The sequence below is a fragment of the Thamnophis sirtalis genome, unplaced genomic scaffold (assembly GCF_051295495.1).
Source record: "Thamnophis sirtalis isolate CommonGarterSnake01/CBP01778 unplaced genomic scaffold, rThaSir2_p1.2 scaffold_8, whole genome shotgun sequence".
NCBI classification, from domain to species: domain Eukaryota; kingdom Metazoa; phylum Chordata; class Lepidosauria; order Squamata; family Natricidae; genus Thamnophis; species Thamnophis sirtalis.
Window position 1 is genome coordinate 20594194 of NW_028261388.1, and position 26357 is coordinate 20620550.

The 26357-nt window shown below is 40.8% G+C and overlaps 1 protein-coding gene across 1 annotated transcript in view; it reads right to left on the minus strand.

Moving 5' to 3' along the window:
• The window catches only part of LATS2 (large tumor suppressor kinase 2), a 61066-nt gene extending 36076 nt beyond the window's left edge, over nt 1-24990 (minus strand). Inside the window, exons 1-2 of the mRNA XM_087721215.1 lie at nt 24832-24990; nt 10290-11049 (exon numbers count right to left, since the gene is read on the minus strand). Coding sequence (XP_087577341.1) covers nt 10290-10631 — 342 coding nt within the window. The 5' untranslated portion in view covers nt 10632-11049; nt 24832-24990. The remainder of the gene's footprint in view (nt 1-10289; nt 11050-24831) is intronic.
• Between the last annotated feature and the right edge of the window lie 1367 nt (nt 24991-26357).

Here is a 26357-nt window from a genome sequence, read left to right on the forward strand (position 1 = left end):
TTCTTCCAAATATTTACATTTTTCCAAAGATTTATCAATGGCCACAAATGGTCCCAAATTCCTTTTTGTGGCCCTTTGGTGTCTTTTTTGGCCACTACTGCTACAATGCAGCAGCAGAATTTCCTATTAGAGCAGAGTTTCTCAATCTTGGCAACTTTACGATGTGTGGACTTCTGCACCTCTTAAAATTTGCTACGGTTGAAAAACACCAGTTTAGGCCAAAAAGACAGAAAACACAGCCCACCTGAATCCCCCTGGAGTCCCCCCAGAGTACACAAAGCCAAACATTTCACCTCCTATAATATCTTTTACTTGTAATTAGAGGTTTAATGGACAAGCTTCACAGAGGCTTAAGACGCTCATTTCGCTTCTAAATATGTTTTATTAAAGATTCTGAACCACTCAGTTTTGTAGACGGCCCCTGATATGCTACAAAGCCTGGGACAGTCTGTAAACTGTTAGAAATTGCATGTTTCTAGTTAAAAAAAATATACACAAGCTGTAGTATAGGGATTTGACATAATTTTAAAAGCAAACTTTTTCAGCACTTGTCCCCCAAACTAGGAGAAAAACCTGAAAATCTTGATTCCACCCCATATCCATATGGTGCCTTAAATGATAGCCCAGTGCAAATTGGCATGTAGCTTCTGCATTCCAAAGCACCTCGTCATACTTTCCTGACTGATAACATGCTGAATATTACTGGCATTAATATCCTTTAGCGTAGGATGTCTCCGGCAACTCAGTTTTCAGCGTCTTCTGTTTTCAAGATCTATTAAATTGTTTACCTCTTCACAACTGCATTCGTATTGTGAGTCATGCAATTACTTGCTTACAATCTCTCTCTTATTCAACTACCTGTCACTAGGTGAAATATGGTGATTTAAGCATCTGCAAACTCTAGAATGAACAATATCAATATAATGAATGTTCTCCCCTTCCCTGACTAGTAGATGAAGTCTATTTTCACCTCTCGGTGCTGTCGTTCTTCATGTACTAAATCTCTGGAAGCAAAGAAACAAGCGCATCACCAGTATAGAACCAACCTATGGTTCTGATCAGCAGTGGGATTCCAAATATTTTCCTGCCGCAGCACTCAAAGACCGCCCTCGATGTCAGCGCTAGTGTGCTGAGCTGTTGTTCAGCTCACCTGAGGCACAGCAATCCGCTCTGCCGTGCAAATCAGCTGAGCTAAAAAACAAGGGAATATAGGACAGGTAATGGCGGAGGCAGGACCAGCCGGAGGTGGTATTTGCCGGTTCTCCTAACTACTTAAAATTTCCGCTACCAGTACACCAGAACTAGTCCGAACCACTGAACGCCGCCTCTAGTTCTGATGCTTGGAAGACAACTATTACTTTTTAGTCATTATCTCTCTTAAGGCAATAGCTCAGGATTTGATCCTCTCACATTCAGCCTCTGTGTTTCTAACTGCTTGTTTTCTAATTTTGAGCCAAGGTACTAAAGCAAAAGTAAGATTTACACACTGTACTTAGTTGTATTTAGTTTGTTGTAATAAGCCATCTCCAGTTCATTCCGACGACTAGATTATTCATTTTAACTTGGTTCATATTGTCAAAATCTCTTTTTATAAGCCATAAACCACTTCAGTGGCTGGGTTCATTCAACATACTAAGCCAAAACTAAGCAAACCACATCACGGCTTAAAATGTGTGCCCCCAGTCATAGTGACTGATTCATAGTTTATAATGTGCGTACATTTGGATTCCATAAAGATCCTGACCACAATTAATTTTGTTATATTTTAGCTTCCATGGAAACTATATATAAACTCAAAGGCTTTCTTAGGAAGTAATTGCTAATTGTCTGTAATTTTAAGGAACAAATCTGCATGGATGAATTGCTATAACAACAAATACAAATTCTTACATTGTATTATATATAAGGTAGTCGTCAATTTGCAAGCCCAGTTGGGACTGGAACTGTTACTAAGTAATGAGGTGAAGTGAGTTGCATCGAATTTTACTACCTTGTTGCCACAGTCATTAAGAAAATCATGTGGACATTAAGCAAATCCAACTTTCCCCATTGATTTTGCTTGTTGGAAGCCCCAAGATTGCAAATAGCAATCATGGAAACCAGAGGTGGGTTGCTCCCCATTCAGCCAAACCAGTAGTGGTGGCGGCAGGAGGCTCCATCCACTCGCCCGGATGCTCCTGCACATGCGAATGAGCAAACCGGTAGTAATATTGGTATAAACCCACCACTGATGGAAACTACACCATTCTGCAACCATCCTAAATAAATGCTGGTTGCCATACTCCTGAATTTTACTTAAGACACTGTGACAGTCACATGTGAAGACCAATTTTTTTAGCGCTATCATAACTGTAGTCATTAAATGAATGGTCGGATGTTGAGGACTACCTGTATTCATTATACAAGTCAACCAAGGAGCTCTGCTATTTCTGGTGAAATCTGTTCTAATGATAAATATTTCCTGGTGAGTAAAATGAATTTATTGTTACTTCATACTTTAAAATCCACATTCTATGAGGTCAAGAAAAAAGAGGAGACTATCTGAAAATCAAGAAATATAAAAATGTTGAGCTATAAGCCTAATCTTGGATAGAGATCGCCAAAACTGCCTTATAAGAAACTGATTTTTCTATAAGTTTTTTTTTAAAGGAGATTGGTCTATCCACAAAACATAGCTTTTGTGTTTTTCCCAAAACAATTTAGAATCTTGTCAAGGCTAAGTTATCAAGAAGAATCAAGGTTTCATAAAAACCTTCCAAGAGGAACCACTACACCCTGATAATATTGTGATATCACTTCCGGAAGCATTAATAGCATTCTTAACCTTTTGGTCAGAAGTTACTTTTTTGACCATACAAATGTACAAGTAATAGAAATATCTATGACCTGGTGAAGCCATTTCCTCTTTGCAAAATAAGATGTAGTTCTCACACATATATAGCTTGTTTTATTTATTTTAACTCCTTATTTTTCTTTAATGTGGGCAAATACATGGATAAAATACTACCATGTGAGTTATTACAGCATTACTGTACACTCTGCTTACACAAAAGCAGCCACATCCTATTATAAGGAAACTGATTTTATGTATGGAATTAAGATATGACATTTGCTTTTAATTATTCCACAAGTGCAATATTTTACAAGCTAACCTCACTGAAAAGACCCTGGGTTGCTCAGCTGATCAGGCAAAACACATTGATTAAATGTGCATGATATATTAACCCTGCTATTATAAACCATAATTTATGACTTAATGCAATAGTGGGACACGGGGTTCAAAATATCAGGAAGACTAGTATTTCCCTATCCGATATGCCTGTACTTCCTTTGGCTTCCAAATATCTAATGTACTACCTGCATATTTAAATATAGAAACCAAGATTTCTATGATAAACTGCAAAAAAAGAGGAAAAATATCTCCTCTGAATATGAAATCTTGGCCACATTAAGCCCTGGCTTGTTCAACAACTGGAGTAATATATAGTGCCAAATGATACAGGTAACATTACACAACCTACTTGGCTAGAACCATACAACACACTAACACAAAATCAAATAAACCATATTTAGAACCAGGCAACTGAGTGCATTCTAAATGCTCTCTTGTTAACTTTTATATTACTTATGATTAGAAAGTCAGCAAGTTCTTCTTAAAAGTGATAATACTCATAATAAAATTAAATAATGATATTAAGTAAAAGTTTAACACAACTTGGTTAAATGAAAGAAAGAATATTTCAATTTAATAGGATTGCAAAGTGCTTGAGAGTCAAAAGCACAAAGATGAAACACCTATCTCTCTGCATCTTCTGAAAGCAGCTGTGTCTTTTCTGAAGCTTTTGCAAGTGCTCTGCATCTGCAGTTCAGTCCTGGGAAAAGGCATAAAAGTAGTCCTTCATTTACAACTTTAATTTGGTAGTTGATTTCTGCTGCTAAGCAAGGTGGTGGTTAACTTAGTCATGCCCAATGTTACAACCTTTTTTACTGTGGTGGTTAAGTGATTCTGGCTTCCACCATTGACTTTGCTTGTCGGAAGCCAGTTAGGAAAGTCCCAAATAGATATCATGTGACCCCGGGATACTGCAATTGTAATTGTCAATACTAGTTGACAAGCTCCCAAATTTTGACCATATGAGCATAGGGATGCCGTGGCAGTTATAAATATGAGGACAGGTTGTAAGTGACTTTTTTTCAAAGTTGTTTTAACTTTAAATGTCACTAGACGAATGGTTATTAGTCAAGGATTACTGTATTTTCCAGAGTATAAGACGCACCCTTTTCTTTTTCTTTTCTTTTCTTTTTAATAATGGAATGTGCTGAAATGAAAATTGACATTTGAAATTAGAGAACAAGAAGATGAACAATTTTATAAAGTATGGGATTTATTCTATAAGTGGTTAGATAAAAAAATGGAATGGAAATGAAAAAGGTTGGATAATTTTTCATACCATAAGAATAATAAAATGATATAGGTGATATTATAAAGGTATATTATTAGGCTGAAAATCTGGGTGCGCCTTGTACACTGAATACAGGATTTTGTTTGCCTCCCGAAACCCTGCCACTTCGCAAAAATGGCTGTACATAGCCTTTAGGAGGCTTCCAGAATACTCCTGGGGCTTGGGAGGGCAGAATGAGCAAAAACTGAGCCATTTTTTGCTTGTTTTTGCCCCCACCCCGCAGAAGCACTCTACAAGCCTCCTAAAGGCTAGTCATGCCCTTTTAAAAAAAAACGGGCCCTTTTTCATGAAAAACAGGCCGTTTTTGGGAGGTTTGCAGAGTGCAAAAACTTTTTTAATTTGCTTCTTCAAAATTTTGGTGCGTCTTATACTCCAAAAATACGGTTCCTATATTTCATTTCAGGTAAACTGCAGAGAGTGCTATATTGTGCATCCCTGTGTGTTCTGAAGTACCTTCTTATTTTTGAATATAAAGCACTGCATAGTCCTACAGTTTGGAAGATAATTTTTAATGCATGATTTATATTGCTTCTACAAAACTGTTGTCCTGTTCTTTAGTTGCATATTCACAGAAAACAAGAAATATACTGAGTCTTGTTTTAGTCCTGTGAATGCTCCTTGTCATAAAAAAAAAATCCTGAGAACTAGAAACTCCTATGTCTTATTGTTTACATATCTGTTTAATTAACAATTTGGGGAAAAGGCTTCAACTCTGCCAGTGAATTTTACAGGAAAATTAGCCAGTATAAAAATGACATTTCTTTTAAGGAGGAAATCAGACACTGGGAAACAAAAACAGATTATTTTTGGCTGGAGATGTACATATTTGAAAAGAGCGGAAAATTCATAATACATTCTACAATTATAGCTAGGCAGAAATTTTTATCCACAATCAGACTGTTCCCAATTCTATGCATAATTGAACATTCAACCATCTTGCTCCTCCTACCTGTCTGCGTCATCCACCTTCACTAGAGAAGAGCATCCTGTAAGTCACTTGCATATTGTGAAACCAGAGTCACCTCTTTCCCAACTCAAGCTTTTTACCAGGAAATGTGTTGTTAACTTTCCCAACAGATGAAAAAACCTCCCTGCATTTGCATAAGTATTTGATCTGACAATGTTGGCTCCTTTTCTAAAGCAGGCTTTTAAGCATCATAAACATATACTGCTGCATTTTCTAGAAACACAGCAATAGTCTCTTACATCAGATTGTGGGGGGGGGAAGCACTGTCATCCACACACACAAAAACAAATTAATGGATGCATTAGCTTTTACGGGACCTTATCATTTCAGAATGCATCTAGCACAATGCAGTATAATCAAGAATGTGGCCATAACAAATTTCAATCTTGTATCTTTAAGATAGGCATAAGCAGATGTTCACAGATATGCTGACCATTGTCCATAAGTAATCAATATTCCACTGCTCCTCAGTCTTTTGGCTAAGATCAAGTGTTTAATATTTCAGATTCCTATATAATGTAGCTATACAATACTAAAACTCTTTTGTCTATAACTTTTAACTAAGGCAGGGGTCAGCAACCCATGGCTCTGGAGCCGCATGTGGCTCTTTCATCCCTCTGCTGAGGCTCCCTTTCGCCGGTCAGCTCCACAATTGATAGGGCTTTTGGTTAGGACAGGTAAAGGCAAAAGGATGCCACGCTAGGAGGAGACTCTATGGTGGGGGAACCGAACTTCCGGTTTGCAGAGGAAAAACGATGCCGCACTAGGAAGAGACTCTATGGTGGGAGAACCGGACTTCCAGTCAGCTCAAGAATTAAAGTGGGGGGGGGCTTCCAGTTAGGACCTTTGTGGCTCTTTGAGTGTTTAAGGTTGCCGACCTCTGAACTAAGGCAACATTTTTGAACCAAGGTGCCTCAAATGGGCTAATTTACACAAAGCATCCAAATTCTGGGAACCATGTCTTCAATGGGATTGACATTTGTGCTTGAAATTTTCAAATTTGTGGTCACTTAAGTCTCCTGAGCCACTGCCCAGAGGTTTAGTAGACTGGTCCCACCCAAGCCCTGTGGAGGCCAGGTAGGCTGGTCCCACCATAGTCAGCTGCAAGTCAAGTTGGCAGGAAGTTGGAAGCTTCTTCTGCTCCCACTGCCTTTTGGTTATTCTCTTTCTTTGTTTAGGTAAGGAAATGTCTCTGAAATGATGACCCAATAGGGCATAAGTTGAATAGCTATTAATCTAAAGAGCAGCCCCTTAGGAACAGCCTTCAGCTCTGCCTAAGCAAAGAACTGGAAAGTGAATACAAAATTTAGCATTCTGACAACCACAGCTGAAATAGCAATAGCAGTAGACTTATATACCGCTTCATAGGCCTTTCAGGCCTCTCTAAGCGGTTTACAGAGAGTCAGCATATTGCCCCCAACAATCTGGGTCCTCATTTTACCCACCTCGGAAGGATGGAAGGCTGAGTCAACCCTGAGCCGGTGAGATTTGAACCGCTGACCTGCTGATCTAGCAGTAGCCTGCAGTGCTGCATTTAACCACTGCGCCACCTTGGCTCTTCAGATGCCAAAGAAAAGAGGAGGAGGAGGAGGAGAAGGAGAAGAAGAATTTAACTGAGTTTCAAGAAGCAAAGATGCTACTGAGCTGAGCTTGAATTCTAGTGAAAACATGAATGCATCTATGCATTTTTTTTCAAGTACAGAAATGGTCTGTTTTTTGTCTTCTTTCAATATATTTTACAACAGTTTTTTTACCCTACAATCCTGGATTTTCTGTTGATCCTAATATCAAGAAATTTGGGGGGGGGGCTGATACAGCTGACTTGAAAAGAATTGAGTATGATCAGATCTGGTTTTGTAAGCTGCCTAGTCTTTTTTTTTTTTTTTTTTTTGTAGTTGGGTGCCCTTAACAATCTAAAAGGCAGATTTATAACAACAACAACAATAATAGCCACCACTAAATCTCAGGGCTACAGTGGATAGTGGGAAGTACAAACAAACCAGAAGGCAATAATGGAAAATAGTATTAGTGGAAAAACCAAGTGCATTCACATAGTTGCTCAAGGCATCTTTGTAATCCAATGACAAATTGCAACAACTCAAAAAGGTATATCCGCATTACTGATTTACAATGGAAACAAGAAAACCATGCCAGCTTTTTTTTTTCATTTCAAACAGTGAGAGAGAGAAAGATCACAATACAATTTAAAGCTCTTCAAGTGGTTGAACTCTTCCAATCACATGCTCGGTTGCATTCCATGAAATTAAAATGCTGAAAGCTACTATCTATAACTGCACACAGCATTCCACATTTAATAGCCTGGGGTGCTTCTAAATGGCTTACTGATCTAGAAAAAAACACATTTGGCTTGTGCTCCACTCTTTCTTGAAGGCTGCAACAAGCACTCTCAAGCTAAGCAAGTTTTGTTTACCAGTTGATAGGCCACTAACAGCATTTCTGGCTTCATATTTTTTTAAATTAGCAAGGTCATGCCTTTTCGTTTAAAGTTGTACAAATTCTGGGGCTATCTTATAATTATCGAAAGAGTAACATCTATAGCAGTGTGAGCTTCATGCAGATATTACTAAGAAAGTAAAATTAATTGTTGTGGTTTTATTAAGACCTTCTTAGTAGATAGTTATACAGATAAAATTTATAATACTTAAGAGACATACAGGATTATGCGATACCCTGCCTAACTATGCTTTGCTAAATAAGCCACAACTATCTGGGATCATACCTAATGCTAATCATAAGTGACAGTTTACCAACCACAATGCCTGGGTTAACACAACAGGCCACTTCACACAATGTGGGAACAGTTGCAACATTTATGAAGGAATTCAATAAATTGTTCAAAAAAATAGTATTATTTTTCAACAAATGATTGCTAGGCTTCAGCGTTAAACTTTCAACTGCAGTCATAAAATTTTCAGAGCATTCTAGTTGTTGGATTTATAACGCCAGGTTTTGCAGTGTTTATATCACATGCCTTTCAATAAATCTGAAAGAATTGAGGACTAGGCAAAAAGCAAAAGCAAAAACAACATTCCCACCACCCCCAAACCTAGCCACGGTGCTTTTCAGACCATTTTTCGGGAAGTGTCAGGGGGTGTACTTCTCTTTAGTTCAGTAGTACAGTTTTTATGTAGAAGTCTATGATGTGTGGATTCAACTTCTACAGCAGTGTTGGTGAACCTTTTCGGCACCGAGTGCTGAAACTAGACTGCTCATGGAGGAGTGATGGGAACCAGTTTCCAGTGTGCGCATGCATGCTGGTCATCTAGTCTTCTGGATTCTGGCGCACATGCACACATGAAGACCAGTTGGCCGGTGCGAAACCAGAAGGCCCGGCACATGCATGCACACCAGGGAGCTGCTCTTTCAGTTTCCCCTGCTCACACACATGCAAAGACCAGCTGGCCAGTGCACATGTGTGTGCTGGAACCCGGAAGAGAAATGGGCAACGTTTGCTGTGCCCAGAGAGATGGCTCTGCGTGCAACTTCCAGCATGCGTGCCATAGGTTCACCATCATGGTCCTAGAGTTCCTCAGACAATGGGATTCTGGGAGTTCAAATCCACATATTTTAAAAGTTGCCAAATCGAAAAAGCACTGATGGAGAAGATTCAAAATGTAATCCTTTGCATCTCTGTAAAGCAAGATTTTGCCTTGGGCTGCAGGGGAGCAGATTTGAAGCACCTCGTTTTGAATTGTTAAGGATAAAGAAGGGCTTCTGAAACAGCCACACAAGCCTGGAAAATAGTGCAAGCTTGGACTATAAGACAGAGCTGCTTTAACATTCTGAAAGAAGACGCTTTGTGCAAGCTCTCCTTATTTATGAAGCACTTTTCAGGATCAGAAAGATTATAGAGTGACATTCTGGAGTTGGGAACCAAAACAAAGGTTGATAAAACAATCTTGGATTAGCTGGATCAAAGCCTTGATTTAGTATCAGGCAGATTCCTACAAAGCAGAATTAATCCTATGCAGTGAAGAATGCTTCCTCTGATCACCATTACTCAAAGATATTTAGGAGTTCAAAGGAATGTAGAATGCTCAATTTGGGGGGAAGAAGTAATAGTCCAAAACTACTGATTATCAGCCAGGTACAAAACACAATGGCTTAGTTCACAACTCCAACATTATCCAAAATCCTCAAATTGATGGCTGCAATATACAGAGCCTGTATTCACATATGACATGAAGTAATATTGTTGGCTTGGAATGCTGTATCTCCCCTAACATTGTGATTTACAAACTAGGGTTTATGACTACAGCTCGTGACCTACAGGCTACAAGCAGCTGTCAGCCCCATTTGGTTATTGCATCCTACATTGCCCCAATAGGCAAAATGTCAGATTTTGAATGATGATTTTATACTAATGTTTTCATTGAAATGAAGCTTAAAAGGGGTGCATTAAGCTCCACATTCATTTGGGCTCTTAAGGCTTCCAGCAAACCTTGCAAAAAAAAAAAAGGCTAAAGTGAAAATATTTGGCTGCCCATCTGGTGCAGTTAAGGACATGAAGTCTTCACAGATCAACATCGTAATTTTAAAAGTGTGGCCCCTTGGCCAAAAAAGGTCCTTATCTCTAGTAGTTTAGCTATTCCTACGGTATGAAGTATGACCTAATGAGTTACGGCCTACTCAACAAACTCTGGTTAGCAAACTGTAATGATCTCCAAGCATATGAAATGGCAATAGGACCACAGAACAAAAGTTATATCCTAAATCAATGCACTGCATGTACTGAACAGCAGCTTAATTGCCCACTTATAATTCCAATATATCCAGAAGTCAACACAACCTGCACAGAATGGCCTTCTGGCCCATCTCCCCTGTAAATGCATACTCACCTGGTCGCATCCTGCATTTACCAGTTCCTGCAACATTTGTCTATTGACTTCAACAACTGCAGAGGTAGTGCCCAACTCATTAGCAAAGGGCAATAGAGAATATCTGATTTCTCGCAATGCTTTCTGGTAATTTCCAAATTTGGCAGCCGGTCGGATTTGCTGCTGTCTGGCAGCATCCTTTCCTACTAGAATTTTAGAGTCCAGAGAACTTTCACTGCTTGGTCCAATGGGTAATCCCTGACTAGAAGCTTTGGAAGGCTGTTTCAGACCTTCCCTGATCTCCTGTAATCTTTGTCTGCTGTTCCCAGAGTAAGTAGTAGCAGGGAAAGTCTTTGGCCTCATGGTTAATCCAATGTCGTTTCAGCATCAATACCAACTTCTTTTGCATATAATCAAAGGGATGTGGATATTCAGTGTCGTTCTTCTGGAAGGTATCAGTTTGTTATAAAACATTGTTCCCCGAAATCAATTCACAGGTAGGTGGCAAACCTCCATAGCAAATCTTGTCACTTTTCCCAGTCTCTGGAACACAGAAGGATCAATAGTCATGGAGCAGTAGCTGATGTCATTTCTCTTCAGCTCAGTTTTTATGGTTCCTATGGCCAGACACAAATCCTAAAAACCTCTTGCTGTTTTTTTAACAAAATAACAGAGTTGGAAGGGGTCTTGGAGGCTTTCTAGTCCAACCCCCCTGCTCAAGCTGGAAGCCTATACCGTTTCAGACAAATGGTTTTCCAATCTCTGCTTTTCTCTCCAGTATCTGAAAGAAAAAAGAACAAAGATACTGTTATGCAAGTCGTACTTTAATTTTTTTTCTTAAGGTATTCCTTAAGAATTTCCTGGAATTACCTTGCTTTTATTTAAATAGTAATTTTTTTATAAAACCAAAAGCAATAAATAATAAAAGATTAAAACTATGCAGGATATAAAACAACCTCAGAGTCAGATTCAACCATAACATTTCATATTACACCAATTCAGCACTAAACAGTTTAAAAAAAAAGCCACATGTAAGAAACTCTTAATCTTTTTGTTTAACAGCATTACATGTTAGGGGGAGCAGATTAGAAGGAAATTCTAAAGAAATGAAATAATAAAAAAAGGTAATTCAAGGTTCAAAGTAGAACAAGGAACCTTATGTTTAAAACCTAATCTATGAAGACTAGATCACTGCACAAATCACTTATGGGAATTTCCCAGAGAAAATGATCCTGAGATTTCCCCACCCTCCCCAACCTTCATATTGTCTTCAGTTTAGGGGAAGAATATTGGCGTGCATTTCATCAATGGCAATAATGAGAGAACCACAGAAATGGATCCAACCCCTTTACAAGTCATTGGGTTCATTTTTCTGATCTGGAATTGTTTTTCCAGCAGTTGAGAATGGGCACCGACTTTTATAGTTTACAGTCTGCAACACAAAATGAACAGGACTGGGGGAAAGGGCAAGTTGCGCAAAAGCAAGTTATGGGGGAATGGAATGTAGCGGGGACTGAAGCGTGATGAGATAAATTGCTATGCAGCAAAATGACCAGAAAATTTGCACTCCTCCACCTCGCAACATGGTACAATAGTTCAGTCATAATACTCATAAACATACAGGGACCTCGTGGGACAAAGCATATTGGCTGTTCCCAGAAAGAAATGGGAATCATCTAAAAGGAATGAATACTGAAAGATGAAGCACACAGAGACCAGACCAGAAAAGTTGGAATAAAGAAGTCTACAAGAAGCATGATGAACCAAAGGCACACATACACCAGATCAGTGGTGGGATTTAAAAAATTTTACTACCAGTTCTGTGGGCGTGGCTCAGTGTGCATGGCAGGGGAAGGATACTGCAAAATCCCCATTCCCTCCCGATGGGGGCGAGGCCAGTCAGAGGTGGTATTTACCAGTTCTCTGAACTACTAAAAATTTCCGCTAACGATTCTCGAGAACTGGTCAGAACCTGATGAATACCACCTCTGCACCAGATGCTTAGAAACCACAAGATGACAACTTCTTGAAGAAAGCAAGGTTGTTGCAGTAGTTAAAAGCAAAGGCTTGAACAGGTTTTTTTTTGGGGGGGGGAAGGGGAAATCCATCCAAGCATTCATGAAAAGGTAGACCAATAAAGCAGAACTGCTTCATTCCTTCTTTGCAACTGTCTTTACACACAAGGAAAAAACAGCCCAGCCTATGAAAAGCAGCACTGTGGGAGACAGAACAGGAATATAAGTCAAAAAAATAGGTCTAAAAAAAATTGGTAAGCGAACATCTATCCACTTTGGATGAGTTCGAATTGCCAGGACCAGATAGTTGATATCCCAGGGTAATGAAGGAGCTGGCAAATATGATCATGGAACCACTGAATAAAATCTTTCATAGTTCCCGGAGCACAGGGGAACTGTTAGACAATCAGAAAAAAAAACTGCTGTGATTCCAATCTTCATAAAAAGTAGTTCCAAGAAACTATATAGACCAATCAGCATGAATCAGTACTTGAGTAAACCCTTGAAAAGATAAGAAAGTAGAGGATCTGTGAGCACCTAGAAATGAACAAGGTGATTGAAAGAAACCTGCATGAGTTTGTTAAAAACAAGGTCATGCCAAGCAGACCTTATTGCCTTCTTTTGATAAAGTGACTAAATTAGTGGATCAAGGAAATGCTGTGCATACAATATACTTAGACTTCAATAAGGTATTTGATAAAATAGACCACTGTCTTAGTAAGACAGAACAATGGGATAGACATTACCACCACTAGATAGATTTGCACTTGGCTGACCAACTGCACGCAGCATGCGCTTCTCAATGGAACTACATCTATGTGGAGAGAAGCATGCAGTGGGATACCTCAAGGTTGTGTCTTGGGCCCAGTGCTCTTCATAAATTATCTAGATGAGGGACACTCATCAAATTTTCAGATGACATCAAGCTTGGGGGTGACTGATAAGACAGACTTAAGATTCAGAAGGATCTTGACAGACTTGAGCATTGGACCCATCCAGCAAGATGCAATGATGACAGTTTACAAAGTCAGCCTATTGCTGCTCTATACAGTGGTAAGGCCACACTTGGGAGTACTGTGTCCAGTTCTGGTCACCATGGTACAAAAAAGATACGAAGCCCTAGAAAGAGTGCAGAGAAGAGCAACAAAGGTGATAAGGGTCTGAAGCTAAACTATACAATGATGATTAAGGGAACAAGGTATCTTTAGCCTAACAAAGAGAAGCTTACATGATAGCTGACTTCCAACACTTGAAAGGCTGTTATATGGAAGAGGGGATAAATTTGTTCTCCACCTGAGGGCAGGACAAAAAACAATGGGTAGAAGCTCATCAGAGAGAGATCCAACCTGGAACTAAGGAGGAATTTCCTGAGAGTGAGAATGACTAATTAATGGAAGAGGTTGCCTTCCAGAATCATGGGTGCTTCATTGCTAGAGGTTTTCAAGAAAGATTGGACAACCATTTGTCTGGAATGGAATAAAGCCTCATCCCATGAGGGGGTTGGAACTAGAAGATCTCCAAGATCCCTTCCAGCCCTATAATTCAATGATTCTATGACTTAGGATCCCTAATTTCAAGCCATGTGGTATCTTATTTCTTTTGTGCTGCAACCTATAGCAGTAGACTTATATACTGCTTCATAGGCCTTTCAGGCCTCTCTAAGCGGTTTACAGAGAGTCAGCATATTGCCCCCAACAATCTGGGTCCTCATTTTACCCACCTCGGAAGGATGGAAGGCTGAGTCAACCCTGAGCCGGTGAGATTTGAACCGCTGAACTGCTGATCTAGCAGTAGCCTGCAGTGCTGCATTTAACCACTGCGCCACCTTGGCTCTTGGCATACCTACAGTATGTATTTTCAGCATTTTGATGCTCTCATGAAATTCCCATTTACCGGTACTTATATAGGAGATTGTTCCAGAGCCAAATGCATAGTTAGGATCCTGATACCAGAGCCAATGTATACAGAACTTCATCTTTCAATTAAAAACAAAAAAGAATCTTTGCAGTTCTAATTAAGACTTACATGTTCATTATCATTCTTATACATTCATCATAACTTGTGGAGCAGAAGAGATTTTCCTGCAGCCTATTTAACAATACAATAATATTTCTAAGCAGGAAATATACAAAACAAAATTAAGTATTTAAGCATTTTTTCTCTCTATCCATGCAGAAGAATGGGAATAAACCACAACCATTTCTATCACTGCTTTGGAAAGAAGGCATATTTTCATTCCAGTTCTTACAACTCAGATTTTTTTGCAAAATGGAAAGCCCCTTTTCTTCTATAAATAGCTACAACAACCACATGTACACTGAAAGAAGATAAAAATCAGCCACACACATTTATTTTACAATAACTGAGTATAATTAAATTTTGGGGGGCACATATTCCTCTTCCAAATCACCAATTAAAATATATTAAAAAGTACAGTACGTACTGCTATGAACTATAATATAAGCTATTAAATCTAGTTCTTTAAAACAAAATAAAAAAAATCAAAAACTCCTTCTACTCATACTTGACTCTTGTAAATCCATAAGTTTTGTTGGTGATAATACAAAGATATTTTGCCATTGCCTTCTTTTTGGATGTTTTTTCAATTAATCCAAAGTTCTCAGCGTATTCACCAGGAGTTTATTCTCCATGTAAAATGTCCCGACTCAACTTAGCTTCTCAGCCCAGACAAGAGTCATCAAATGTTGTTATCTGGTGAAACGTAATGTCTGGGGCAAATTTGAAAAGCACATTGAAGTTCTGAAAGCAAATATAGATTTTAATTCATTTCAAAACAGATTAAGAGGAACATCTGGGAATAGAACGTACTCATCAGGTCTAAATAGATGTAGTTTAGGACCTACTGTACATCAACAAGAATTCTTGACTCCCAATGTTTTAGCATTACTAAATAAAACCATTAAAAAAAGGTTTCTGACATGGGGAGGCAACCCTAAATGAGTGTGCTCACAGTAAAAAATGACAATAATGGTTCTCTTATCTTATTTGTAATCTTTGACCAAGTCTTTAGAAAAATCTCCTGGGTACTTTTAAAACTGCATATTAGAATTCCAGATCTGTTGTTGACTCAGATACAGATTTGTATATTCGGTGCAGGATCCATGGAATGAAATTTCCCCATCCTACCATTACTTTTCACCTAGCTGAGCTTGGCATCCAAATTTGGGATTCTAAAAAAAAAAATCATAATCCCCATAAATCACAGCTTGTCTGATTATTGCCAGCACTGGATTCAATCACTGTGACATTCAAGCAAGATCAGAACAGTTTTGATATTTTAAAATTGCATGGGCTTCTTGAAAATGTTTTGTGCCTCCATGAGCTAAGGAGTTATCAAAGAAATATGAACATTAAACAGGCGGAATGTTTAACTACATCCCACTTACATCCAAGAAGCTTTAGAAAAGGAGGCAGTCTTGACAATATGATAGAGATACCTTCTTCATTGCTTATCTTGACTACTTAAATTCTTTTACCCTGAATCTGCCAATTACAATACTATCTAGGGGCTAATGTATAACTTACATGTCGCAACCCACACCTTATTGTAATTTACTAAGGATTTTCACAGTAGAACATAGAAAGCCATATCTGATATTAAATGAATTTCATAAAGCTCCTTATCACAGTTTCCACCAGAGGTAAGGAATCTTACTTTGTATGTTGCAGGAAATACCTAATTCTTCAGCAAAGGCAATTACTTAAAACAGCAGATTCTGAAGAGTGGGAATTAGGCAGAGCTGTGTGTCCTATATGACTGACCCACACTTTTAGAGTCTGCAGCAGAGGTAGACATCTCCCTACTCTCTAGATGCCTTAAATTTAACTAAACTGGCAAGAGCTGATTTCTAAAATACCTAGAGAACAATCAATACAATATAATCGATATTGTTGTTAGTTGTGAAGTCGTGTCCATCCCATCATGACCTTATGGACAAAGTTCCTCCAGGCCTTCCTGTTCTCTACCATCCTCTGGAATCCATTCAAGCTCACGCCTACTGCTTTGGTGTCTCCCTCCAGCCACCTCATTCTCTGTCGTCCCCTTTGTCATTCGTCTTCAATCTTTCCCAGCATTAGGCTCTTCTTCAGTGAGTCCTTCCTTCTCATTAGGTGGCCAAAGAATTTGAGTTTCATTTTCAGGATCTGGTCTTCTAAAGAGCAGACCTCCTCTAGGACTGAACTGTTTGATCACCTTGCAGTCCAAGGGACTCGCAGGAGTCTTCTCCAGCACCATAGTTCAAAGGCCTGAATTCTTTGGCGCTCAGCCTTTCTTATGGTCCAATTTTTACAGCCATACATTGCAACTGGGAAAAACCATAGACTTGACTATACCCACTTTTGCTGGCAGGGTGATGTCTCTGCTCTTTGCTTTGCTATCATCAATATTAGCAGAGCAAAATAAAACACAAAATGAAAAAAATGGCACAAAGTTGCCTTTGAGCATGAAAAACATTATCTATATTCTAAATTCTATCATAACATTTTCCTGTATTCTTCTCAATACGTCTACATTTTATTTCATATGTAATCAATGTTTGCTACCATCAATTTAGCCTGTAATCTTCATCCAAGACAAAGTTTATAAGTGTTTTTTTTAAATAAGACATGCTATAATTTAATTTGTGATATTCTTTTAGCATTTTATATATGCTCAGGAACACATCTCCTGATAAGGACTCCTGCTATTTCAATTCTCCATGAATAAGTCAGTCCCCACTAAGATGGCGAAAAGTATTCCTCAAAAGGACTACTGTAAATTCTGTAAATTCTGAATTTACTACTGTAAATTCTTGAGGGACATCAAAGTAGGCTATACAAGTAGTTGTTACATATTCAGTAAAGAAACTATGCTCCATTTCAGATATAAACTGTTAGAGGGATCCTGGAGTCCTGGTGGACAATCACTTAAATATGAGCCAGCAACGTGCTGCAGCTGCCAAAAAAGCCAACAGAGTCCTAGGCTGCATTAACAGAGGTATAGAATCAAGATTATACAAGTGTTAATACCATGTTATAATGCCTTGGTAAGGCCACACTTTGAATACTGAATCCAGTTTAAGTTACCATGATATAAAAAAGATGCTGAGACTCTGGCGAGAAGAGCAACAAAGATGATTAGGGGACTGGAGGATAAAACATGAAGAACAGTTGCAGGAACTGGACATGTCTAGTCTAGTGAAAAGAACAACTGGGGCGACATGATAACAGTGTTCCAATATCTAAGGGGCAGCCCCCCAAAAGAGGGGGGTCAACCTCCAATTCTCCAAAGCACGTGAGGGCAGGATAAGAAGCAATGAATGGAAACTAATCAAGGAGAAATTTCCAGACAGAATAATTAATCAGTGGGATGACTTGCTTCCAAAAGTTGTGAGTGTTCCAACAGAGGTTTTTAAGAAGGGATTGGACAACCATTTGCCTGAAATGGTACAGGGTTTCCTGCTTGAGCAAGGGATTGGACTAGAAGATTTCCAAAATCCCTTCCAACTTTGTTGTTTTGTTAAATTATCACTGTTAAGAAATATGCCAGAACTAATTTATGATAGGTTTCTCTATCTGCAGCTTAAACCAGTTAAGTGCAATAATGACTTTTAACATACAACATATAGAATTTGTCTTCATTGGTTTCTTATGCATATTAGTAAGAAGCATACGCAATAATAAGATCATTTAACTTTTCACGGATTGCCAATGGAATTCCAGGAAGATTATTTTAACGCACATGGCTTTATTTCACTGGAAACTAGAATTGAAATATTCCCAAAGCAATCTTCCAGAGAAAAAAAATACTATGCAGTCAGAAATTTAACAACACAGTACAGTAATACACTACGCAAAGAGCATTTATGGTTTTCGTTGCCAATCTATGTAATATGCCCTCTTTTAAAACAGGAAAGTTTACGCATAGTTTCCTACCTGATGTTTCTCACCTTGCCCTTCCATTACATCCCCCCCCACCCACAAGCCCTGTGCTACACAATGCTGCAATTTGCATTTGCAAATTTGGCAAATCAGTTTAATGGCATTCTAATTGCTGCTATATTACATTCATTTGTGTGTTTGACATATGGAGAGAGCAGAACATTGCACAATTCTCTTGGCACCTTGGAAGAAAAAAAAAGCTAAGTAACAGCCCAGTTATCCCAATGTGAACTTAATACAGACAAACAACTGCAATATCTTGGGTGCAAACCATTCCCATATGTCCTTAAAGACTTCACCTTTGGTCCAGCATAATTTGTCTGCAGAAAGAAAAATCTCATCTCTTGGAAGCATCACTCATAGAGTAAGGTATGCAAAAGGACACAACACATAGCACAGACAAGCCCACACAAATCAAAGTTCCATACTGCAGACATGCATCAATCTGTGATTATTTCCTCATGAATTTCTGTTCTTTGGAACTGTTTTATAACCTAACATAATCATATGAAGGTATCAGTTTCGTTGGCCTAAATTCTATTTTACATTTCAGTTTTCTATAGTTATATCAATTAAAATCACTCTGGTGCAATCTGATGCTGATATATTGTTAATTGGGTCAAGTTTAATATACTAGAAAGGTATTTATATTAATTTAATTCTGATGCTGCCTGATTCTAACCAACTCTGGGTAGTTGGTAAGCATGTAGAACAGTGTTTCTCAACCTTGGCAACTTGAAGATGTCTGGACTTCAAGGCCCAGAATTCCCCAGCCAGCAAATACTGCCTGGGGAATTCTGGGAGTTGAAGTCCAGACATCTTCAAGTTGCCAAGGTTGAGAAACACTGATGTAGAAGCTTGTATTTTCATGGAACAATTATTGTCAATACTGAACTTTTATTTCTGGAATTAAAATCAGCTTAATGCAGCAGACAACAAAAAAGAAAACTCATTTTGTGGCAAAAAACATTTTTGTGACATTAGTTTTCATAGGAAAGATTCATCAGCTACTTGTCTGAGTGTGATAAAACAGAACTGTTGACTATGAAAGGCCTTAATATATAAGATGAGCAATTTTTAAAAAATAAATAGTTGAAAAATTTGATCTACCTACTCTCAATAAAAGTCACCAGGGAAGGTCGAATTCTCAAGAGAAAACTAACTCCACTCAGGACACGCTTTAAAAATTATTGATGAAATATATGAAACTAGAAAATGCTTAATCGTTGAAGAATGGGAAACTAGTATTTATAAATGTCAAAATTAGCTTCCCCTCTTATCAAAGTTATCAATTATGTCCTAGCAGTCCCATATTTCTGTCCAATAGGGTATCATTTAACTTTTTATGATATCACTGCTGCTATTTCTCAAACTGCAAAAGAATTCCTCCTGCTCAATAACTTTGTCAGGGGAATAAAAGAAAGTCACATTTCTAACCATATAGACTTCACCTTCATATAGAGTATAATAGGTGTAGCACCACATGTAGAAATGTCTATAGGGTAGAGTTATGCAAGAGGTTCTTTTCTGGCTCCAGTGCTCATTTTTATCAATAAGTTAGGCAAAGGGATGCTCAACAAATCTGCAGATGACACCAAATTTGGTCAGGTTGTTAACAACATCACTAAAAACAGACTCCAAGTTTCAATATGAACCAGGTGGCTATAAAGGCCCAACAGAGACGCCACTTCCTTAGGTCTTGCAAAAAAAAATAAAGTGGAACAACAACGGATTACCTCCTTTTACCAGTCCACAATAGAAAGCATCCTCACTCATTGTATTACGGTGTGGTATGGTGGCTTGACAGCCAGAGATAGAAAGACATTACAGAGGGTGGTGGTGAGCACAGCACAAAACATTGTGGGTTGTTTCCTGATACCACTAGATAAGATCGCTAGGGCTCGCTGCTTTAAAAGAGTGAGGAAAATCCTCAGGAACTACTCACACCCTGGATAGCCCTTCTTTATTCTCCTACCATCTGGAAGGAGATATAGAAGCATAGGTACGAACAGGCTGAAGAACACTTTTTTATCCATGGGCTGTCAGACTCCCGAATGAAAAATAACTCTACAATAATATAGTACAATTGACTTGCAGGCCGGAGCAACGTACAATAAGGTCACATGGTGCAATGGGATTGGATTATACCCTTTGTTAGTCAGGATTCACTGGACTAGGGATTTTTTCATCTTTCATTGTGACTTGTATTGTGTTGGGGGTGCACGAAGGGAGGCTCAGCCAATCTCATTGTACACATGCTGTACTTTGACAATAAAGGTTTGAAAAAAGGATTTTGAGTGACTTCCAACACTCTGCCCTATCCAACAAAATGCAGATGCATGTCAAAAAGGATGCAAGGTTCTCCTACAGCTGCCCATGTAGCCAGTGCAATCTTGAGCTCTATTGATAGAGGTATAAAGGCACAAGGGCCAGGCTGTGTCTGTTCCTGTTTTAACTTCTAAATGAAACTGCTTTGGGAGATGATCCAGCACCATGGGGAGTGAGATATCGTCAGGAGGCTGATGACACTCAGTTGTACACTGCTGCCCATGGTGAGTTATGCAATGTTGCAACCACCTTCCCTTTGTGCCAGGAGGCTGTTGAGGAACAACAGGCTAAACCTGAACGCTGGCAACACAGAAAGGCTTTGGGTTTGGGGCTCCGTGGCTCTGGAGGAATCCCATCTCTGATTATGAATGAGGCAGCACTGCCCCAAATAGACACAGTCTGTAATCTAGGCATCTCCTGGAGTCACAACTCCTGCCCTTTGCACAAGTGTAAGTTGTTTGCCAGTTATGCTTCTACTGAACCGATGTGTCCTTTTCAGTCACGCATGTCCTAGTCACCTCCCATTTGGACTATAGCAGAGGTGGGTTCCTACTGGTTCGGCCTGGTTCAGCCGAATTGATAGTGGTATGCCAGCCTGGGTCGCAGAACCAGCAGCGACCTAGGCTGGCCACACCCCCAAACTGGTTCCCCGGTTGCCGCCATCGCAATCTTTTTTTTTTGTTCTGTGCATGCATAGGACAATTTCCACTGAACTGCAGATGTGCATACACACGAAGCATGCGCATGAGCGAACCGGCAGTAATGCCAGCTGGAACCCACCCTGGACAATAGTAATGTGCTCTACATGGGGTAGTCCTTGAAGAGTGTCCAGATGCTTCAAATGGTTCAAAATACAGCAGCCTGCACAGATTGGCGCATATGTCACCTCTTTTGCAGAAGCTGCATTGGTTGCTGATTTGCTTCTGGGTGCAATTCAAGATGCTGATTATTACCTTTAAAATCCTATATGATTTGGGGCCAGGTTAATACCTCTCTTACCTCTCGTCACATTGACCTGACTGGGAACTCACTCCGTTACGTGGTGTTAGGGATTCAAACTGCTGAAATGCCAATCTTCTGATTGACAAGCTCAGCATCTTAGCCACTGACCCACCGTGTCCCATCTATTAGGGAAATACAATTGGTGGTACAAGCAAAGGGCCTTCTCAGTGGTAGTGTCCTCCCTATGGAGTACATTCCCACAGACATAAGACCTCCCCGCTATTAGTAACCTAATTACTTTTCTGGGAAGCGCTAATGATATGGTACTATCTGTGGGCCTGGGAACCCCATAGGCTGATACAGAAAATCAAGTGGTTGATATGATTGTATTTGTTGCCACTAGGGAAGGAAAGGAGGGGATGTATAGGTTTGATGCTTTGAATTGTTTTAATGTTGTAAACTGGCTGAAGCTACCACATGTGATTTGGATGGCTATAAAAATCTTTAAGCAGATAGATAGATAGATAGATAGATAGATAGATAGATAGATAGATAGATAGATAGATAGATAGATAGATAGATAGATAGATAGATAGATAGATAGATATAAATACATAAATACATAAATAAATAAATGTGCAGCAATAGTTTTGCTTTAGGCTGCATCCGTCAAATGACATCTGGAATACCATATTCAATTCCAGTTGCCATAATACAAGGTTGCTGAGAAACTGGAAAGAGGGACAAAGACGCTGATGACTAAACCCTATGAAGGTGGCTGAAAGAAACAATGCCTTTAGCCTAAAAAAGAGCATGCTCAGGGACATTTGATAGCACTCTTTCAATACATGAAAAACTGTCACAAATCAGAGGGTGCACATTTATTCTCCAGACAGAGCACCTGAACATGGGATAACTATTAGTGGGCAGGTTAGGATAGGATAACAAAAATCAGCTAGTGGGCAGACAGAGATCCAAACTTGAAATAAGGAAAAATTTCATGTCCATGGGAATTATTAAGCAAGGGAACAGCCTCTCTCCTGTAGTGGTGCCTGGAGTTTTTAAAAGTCATTTGTCTGGGTGCAACAAAGATTCTTGCCCAGGTCAAGGGTTGGACTAGAAGACCTCCAAGAGTCCCTTTCAACATTATGATTCTATGAAACACATGAGGCAATAAAAGAAAAAGTCCATTTATAACCGTGGCCCATCCCCCCCCCTCTCCATCTTTCTCAACCTTCGCCCAGCTTCCCATCCAGGAAATATCAGCAAGGGGCGGCGGTCCTCAAGGCAGCAGCGCCGGGACGGTCCTGCCCATTCCTCATGCTAACTCCCGGCAGCGGCTCCTCCGCTGGAAAGTTTAAGGACAGAGCGGAATAAGGCGCAGCTTCTTCCCTCAGCGGAGCGCGGGGCCTGACTGACTAAAAGCTGGAAAGTTTATTCGGCGTTGGCTGCGGCTCTTCCGGTGGGAGCAACGAGAGGCCTCCAGCGCGGTTAGAGGGAGCGCTCGCTCCGGCCCAAGGGCGGCGGGCTCGGGAATGGCCAGGCAGCCAAAACCCTTCGGCCCGATCCTTCAAACTCGCCGGGTTAAGAAAATGTCTCCTGGAAGGGCGCAATAAAACAACCACCCCGGAGCGATGAAGCCCTCGATGCTTCTTTGGAGAATGAGCGAAGGTCCCTTGGCCACTCCTGTCCGCCAAGGGTTGCAAGACCGCGAACCTTTCGCACCGTCCTTTGGCGTCTGTTTCTTTTGTTTAAACCATGGGTGTCCAAACTTGGGAACTTTTAAGACTTGTGGACTTCAACTCCCAGAATTCCCCAGCCAGCCATGCTGGCTGGGGAATTCTGGGAGTTGAAGTCCACAAGTCTTAAAGTTCTGGGAGTTGACGTCCACAAGCCTTAAAGTTCCCAAGTTTGGACACCCCAGGTTTAAAACACGCACGCACGCACACAAAATCTCAGGCAGGTTGTTCTGTATAGGATCGGGCGGTGTGGAGTTCCACCTTAGGATTGTGCATTCCTGGCACACAGAATTAAAATCGTAAAAGCCACACTCTCGCACTCCGCACATTTTAAATCCGAAATAAACCTCTCCACCCAACAGTCCAAGACTGTTCAGATTCCGCCATGTTACGCTCGGAAAGGACCGGACCTCCTCCTAACACTACCGCCGGCTCGAACAGGTCGGCTTGTAGGAGTGAATAAACACCTTTCAAGAAGCGTGGATCAACGGTTCAAACGTTTCCACAGGTCCCGCTACCGCATCCCTCCACTGAGCCTCGCGCTTTTCTTTCGCGTGCAAAACGCTCCGTTTCCCCACGGCACGCCCGTCTAGACAACGCTCCGCCGTCCCCATTCTCACGAGACGAAAACAAACGCGTCCCTTGACACCCCAAAACGCTTCCTAGGCGGGATCGGGCTGCACGCAGCGCCTTCCCAGACGGCTGCAGCACCGCCCGGGGGACGCCGTTTCGTCTATCCGTCCGTCCCCGCGTTCTTAGCTAGAACTCGTTCTGGCGACGCCGAAGGGAAGGCGAAGAATTCGGCTTTCTCTTGGTCATAAAAAAATAAAACAAAATAAAAGGAGGATGGAGGCAAAAGGGTTTTTCTGGTCGGCAACAAATTTTTCCCCGCCGAGCCCGGGACAGAGAATAATAGATGTCCCAACTTTCGCCTAATATATAAGACGGGCCAATTTCAGCGGCCGAAGATCTGCCTTCCAAACGGCTGGGCGATTTTCCGCGTCCAGATTTGGCGGCGGGGTTGAGCAAACTTCATCCCAGCCTCAGCGGGCAACGGGTGGGTTTGGCCCTGTGGCCTCCAACGGCTGACCAGTCACGATTATTTAAGAAGGCCGGCCGATCCGGCCCTTCTGCCTCCTTACATCCCGGAGTCCCTTCCCAAGCCTTACTCGGTTATTATCCCTGTCTTCCCCGGCCGTTCCTGCCCGCGACCCCGCCACTCCGGTCTTCCGCTCCTCGGCCCGGGAGCTCCCTCTCCTCCGCGGCATGGGACCAACTTTGCTTTCCTGAACCTCTTCCAACTTCCAAGAAGGGACGGCTGCCCTTGGCCGGCTCACCGACTCGCCTTGCCCGCCCCAAGCAATTAAGAGTAAATTTTTGCACCGGAGCCGAAGAAACTCCCGGGGCCAAATGCCCCCTCCCCTTTTCCAGAACTGTGCCCACCTTGGTCTTTAAACGAAGGACGGCAGAAAGCTGCAAAGGAGCAAAAAAAAGAGGGAGGGGGGACCAGCCTGCCCGCGCCGCCCCCCCCGGGGGAAACCCTGGCCCCACCCCTCCGCAGCCCTCGCACTAAGCTGGAACGGGATTTCCCGTACTCACCCCCCCTTCTTTCCTCTTAATGCCCAATGGAAAGTCTGGGGGCAGCTTCCGCGACTCCCCTCCTGTGGCTGCTGCGGCGGCAGAGGCGGCGGCGTCCGCCTCCGGCGCGCGGCTCTCTCTCCATTCTCCTCTTTCCCCCTCTCGGGCTCCGAATGCGGCGGCCGCGGGACACAGTTGGGACATTCGCTACATTGTTAGCATTCCACACGCCCCACGTGACCCGGGCTCGGCGTCATTCCATCTCCCTCCCTTTTCGCATACCAGCGGGGAGCGGGGCCGGCGGGAGGGGAGGGTGGCGAGATCGTGAGGTCCTGCCCGTCAAACACCGGCTGGGCGGAGCCCCTGGAAAACATCTGCCCCGCCCCCTTCGCGGCACTCCGTTCTGAAGCAAAAAAGGCGCATTTTTTGGCGGTAAGAGCTTCGCTGAGGCAACATCGTAAGGGCTCGTTGAGTCTGCCTGCGCGATTGTCAGACCGCTGCAAGCGGGAAAGGTTATAGCATATTGGGGTTTATCTTTATTTTATTTTTTTATAAATGAACTGACGTGAAACCGCGTCAGTCCTTTTATAAAAATAAAATAAAGATAAACCCCAATATACTATAACCCGGACTTCCAGAACTGATTCCCTCACAGCTCAACCGAAACATGTTGCAAAACCAGCCATTGGCTTTATCTAGCGTGGCTTACGGTTGAGTGTGTCAATGCGATGTTAATAATAATAAAAATAATGGTAAACAAAAAACCGGGGCTCCTTAGTGTGATGCTGGGTGAAACTAGACTCTGGTTTACTGACTGGTTCATACACGTTGCTAATCCAGAATGCGGTTTAGTTTTGAATTGCCTGGGTGAACCTAACACATTTGCGGTTTTCAAGTTATGATTTATAAGACTGTATGGACTGATTTAATGTTGGCTTTTCCCGCAAAGTACTTGTCTAGCTCAGCAAACTGGGCAAGGTGTGATTCAGGGGTGAAGTTAATGAGCTGGTTTAGCCAGCTCAACAGGTCTATTCTAATGGAGACATTCTGATTCTTTTTTAGTTGAAAATAGACTGGATGTGCAAAGCTTTCATATGTGCCCTGATGTATATAGCACCTTTAACAAGAGTTGTCTTGAAAGCCATTCTTACCGTCATATCCCGAAACATTGGTTGTTTTGAAATAAACCCCATTCAATTTGGGATCACCTTCCAAGCTTGCAGATCAATATAATTACTGCATTTAAAAATAAAACATAAAATATATGTAACATTAGGTTGTGGGAATTATAAATGTAAAAAGGAAACAGCAAATGTAAAATGAATGGAAAGTATATATGATGATAAACAAAATGGGATATACCAATGTCTTAGGAATGGGAAGAATGGGTGCAGAATGTGGTTTTTATGTTTTGTTTTGTAAAAAGCTCAATAAAAATTATTTATAAAAAAATAAAAATAAAACTCCAAATATAACTCATAATCAATATGTATTATATTTTTGTTTGTGTAATAAAATAACATAATAAATGACATATTCCTTAATAA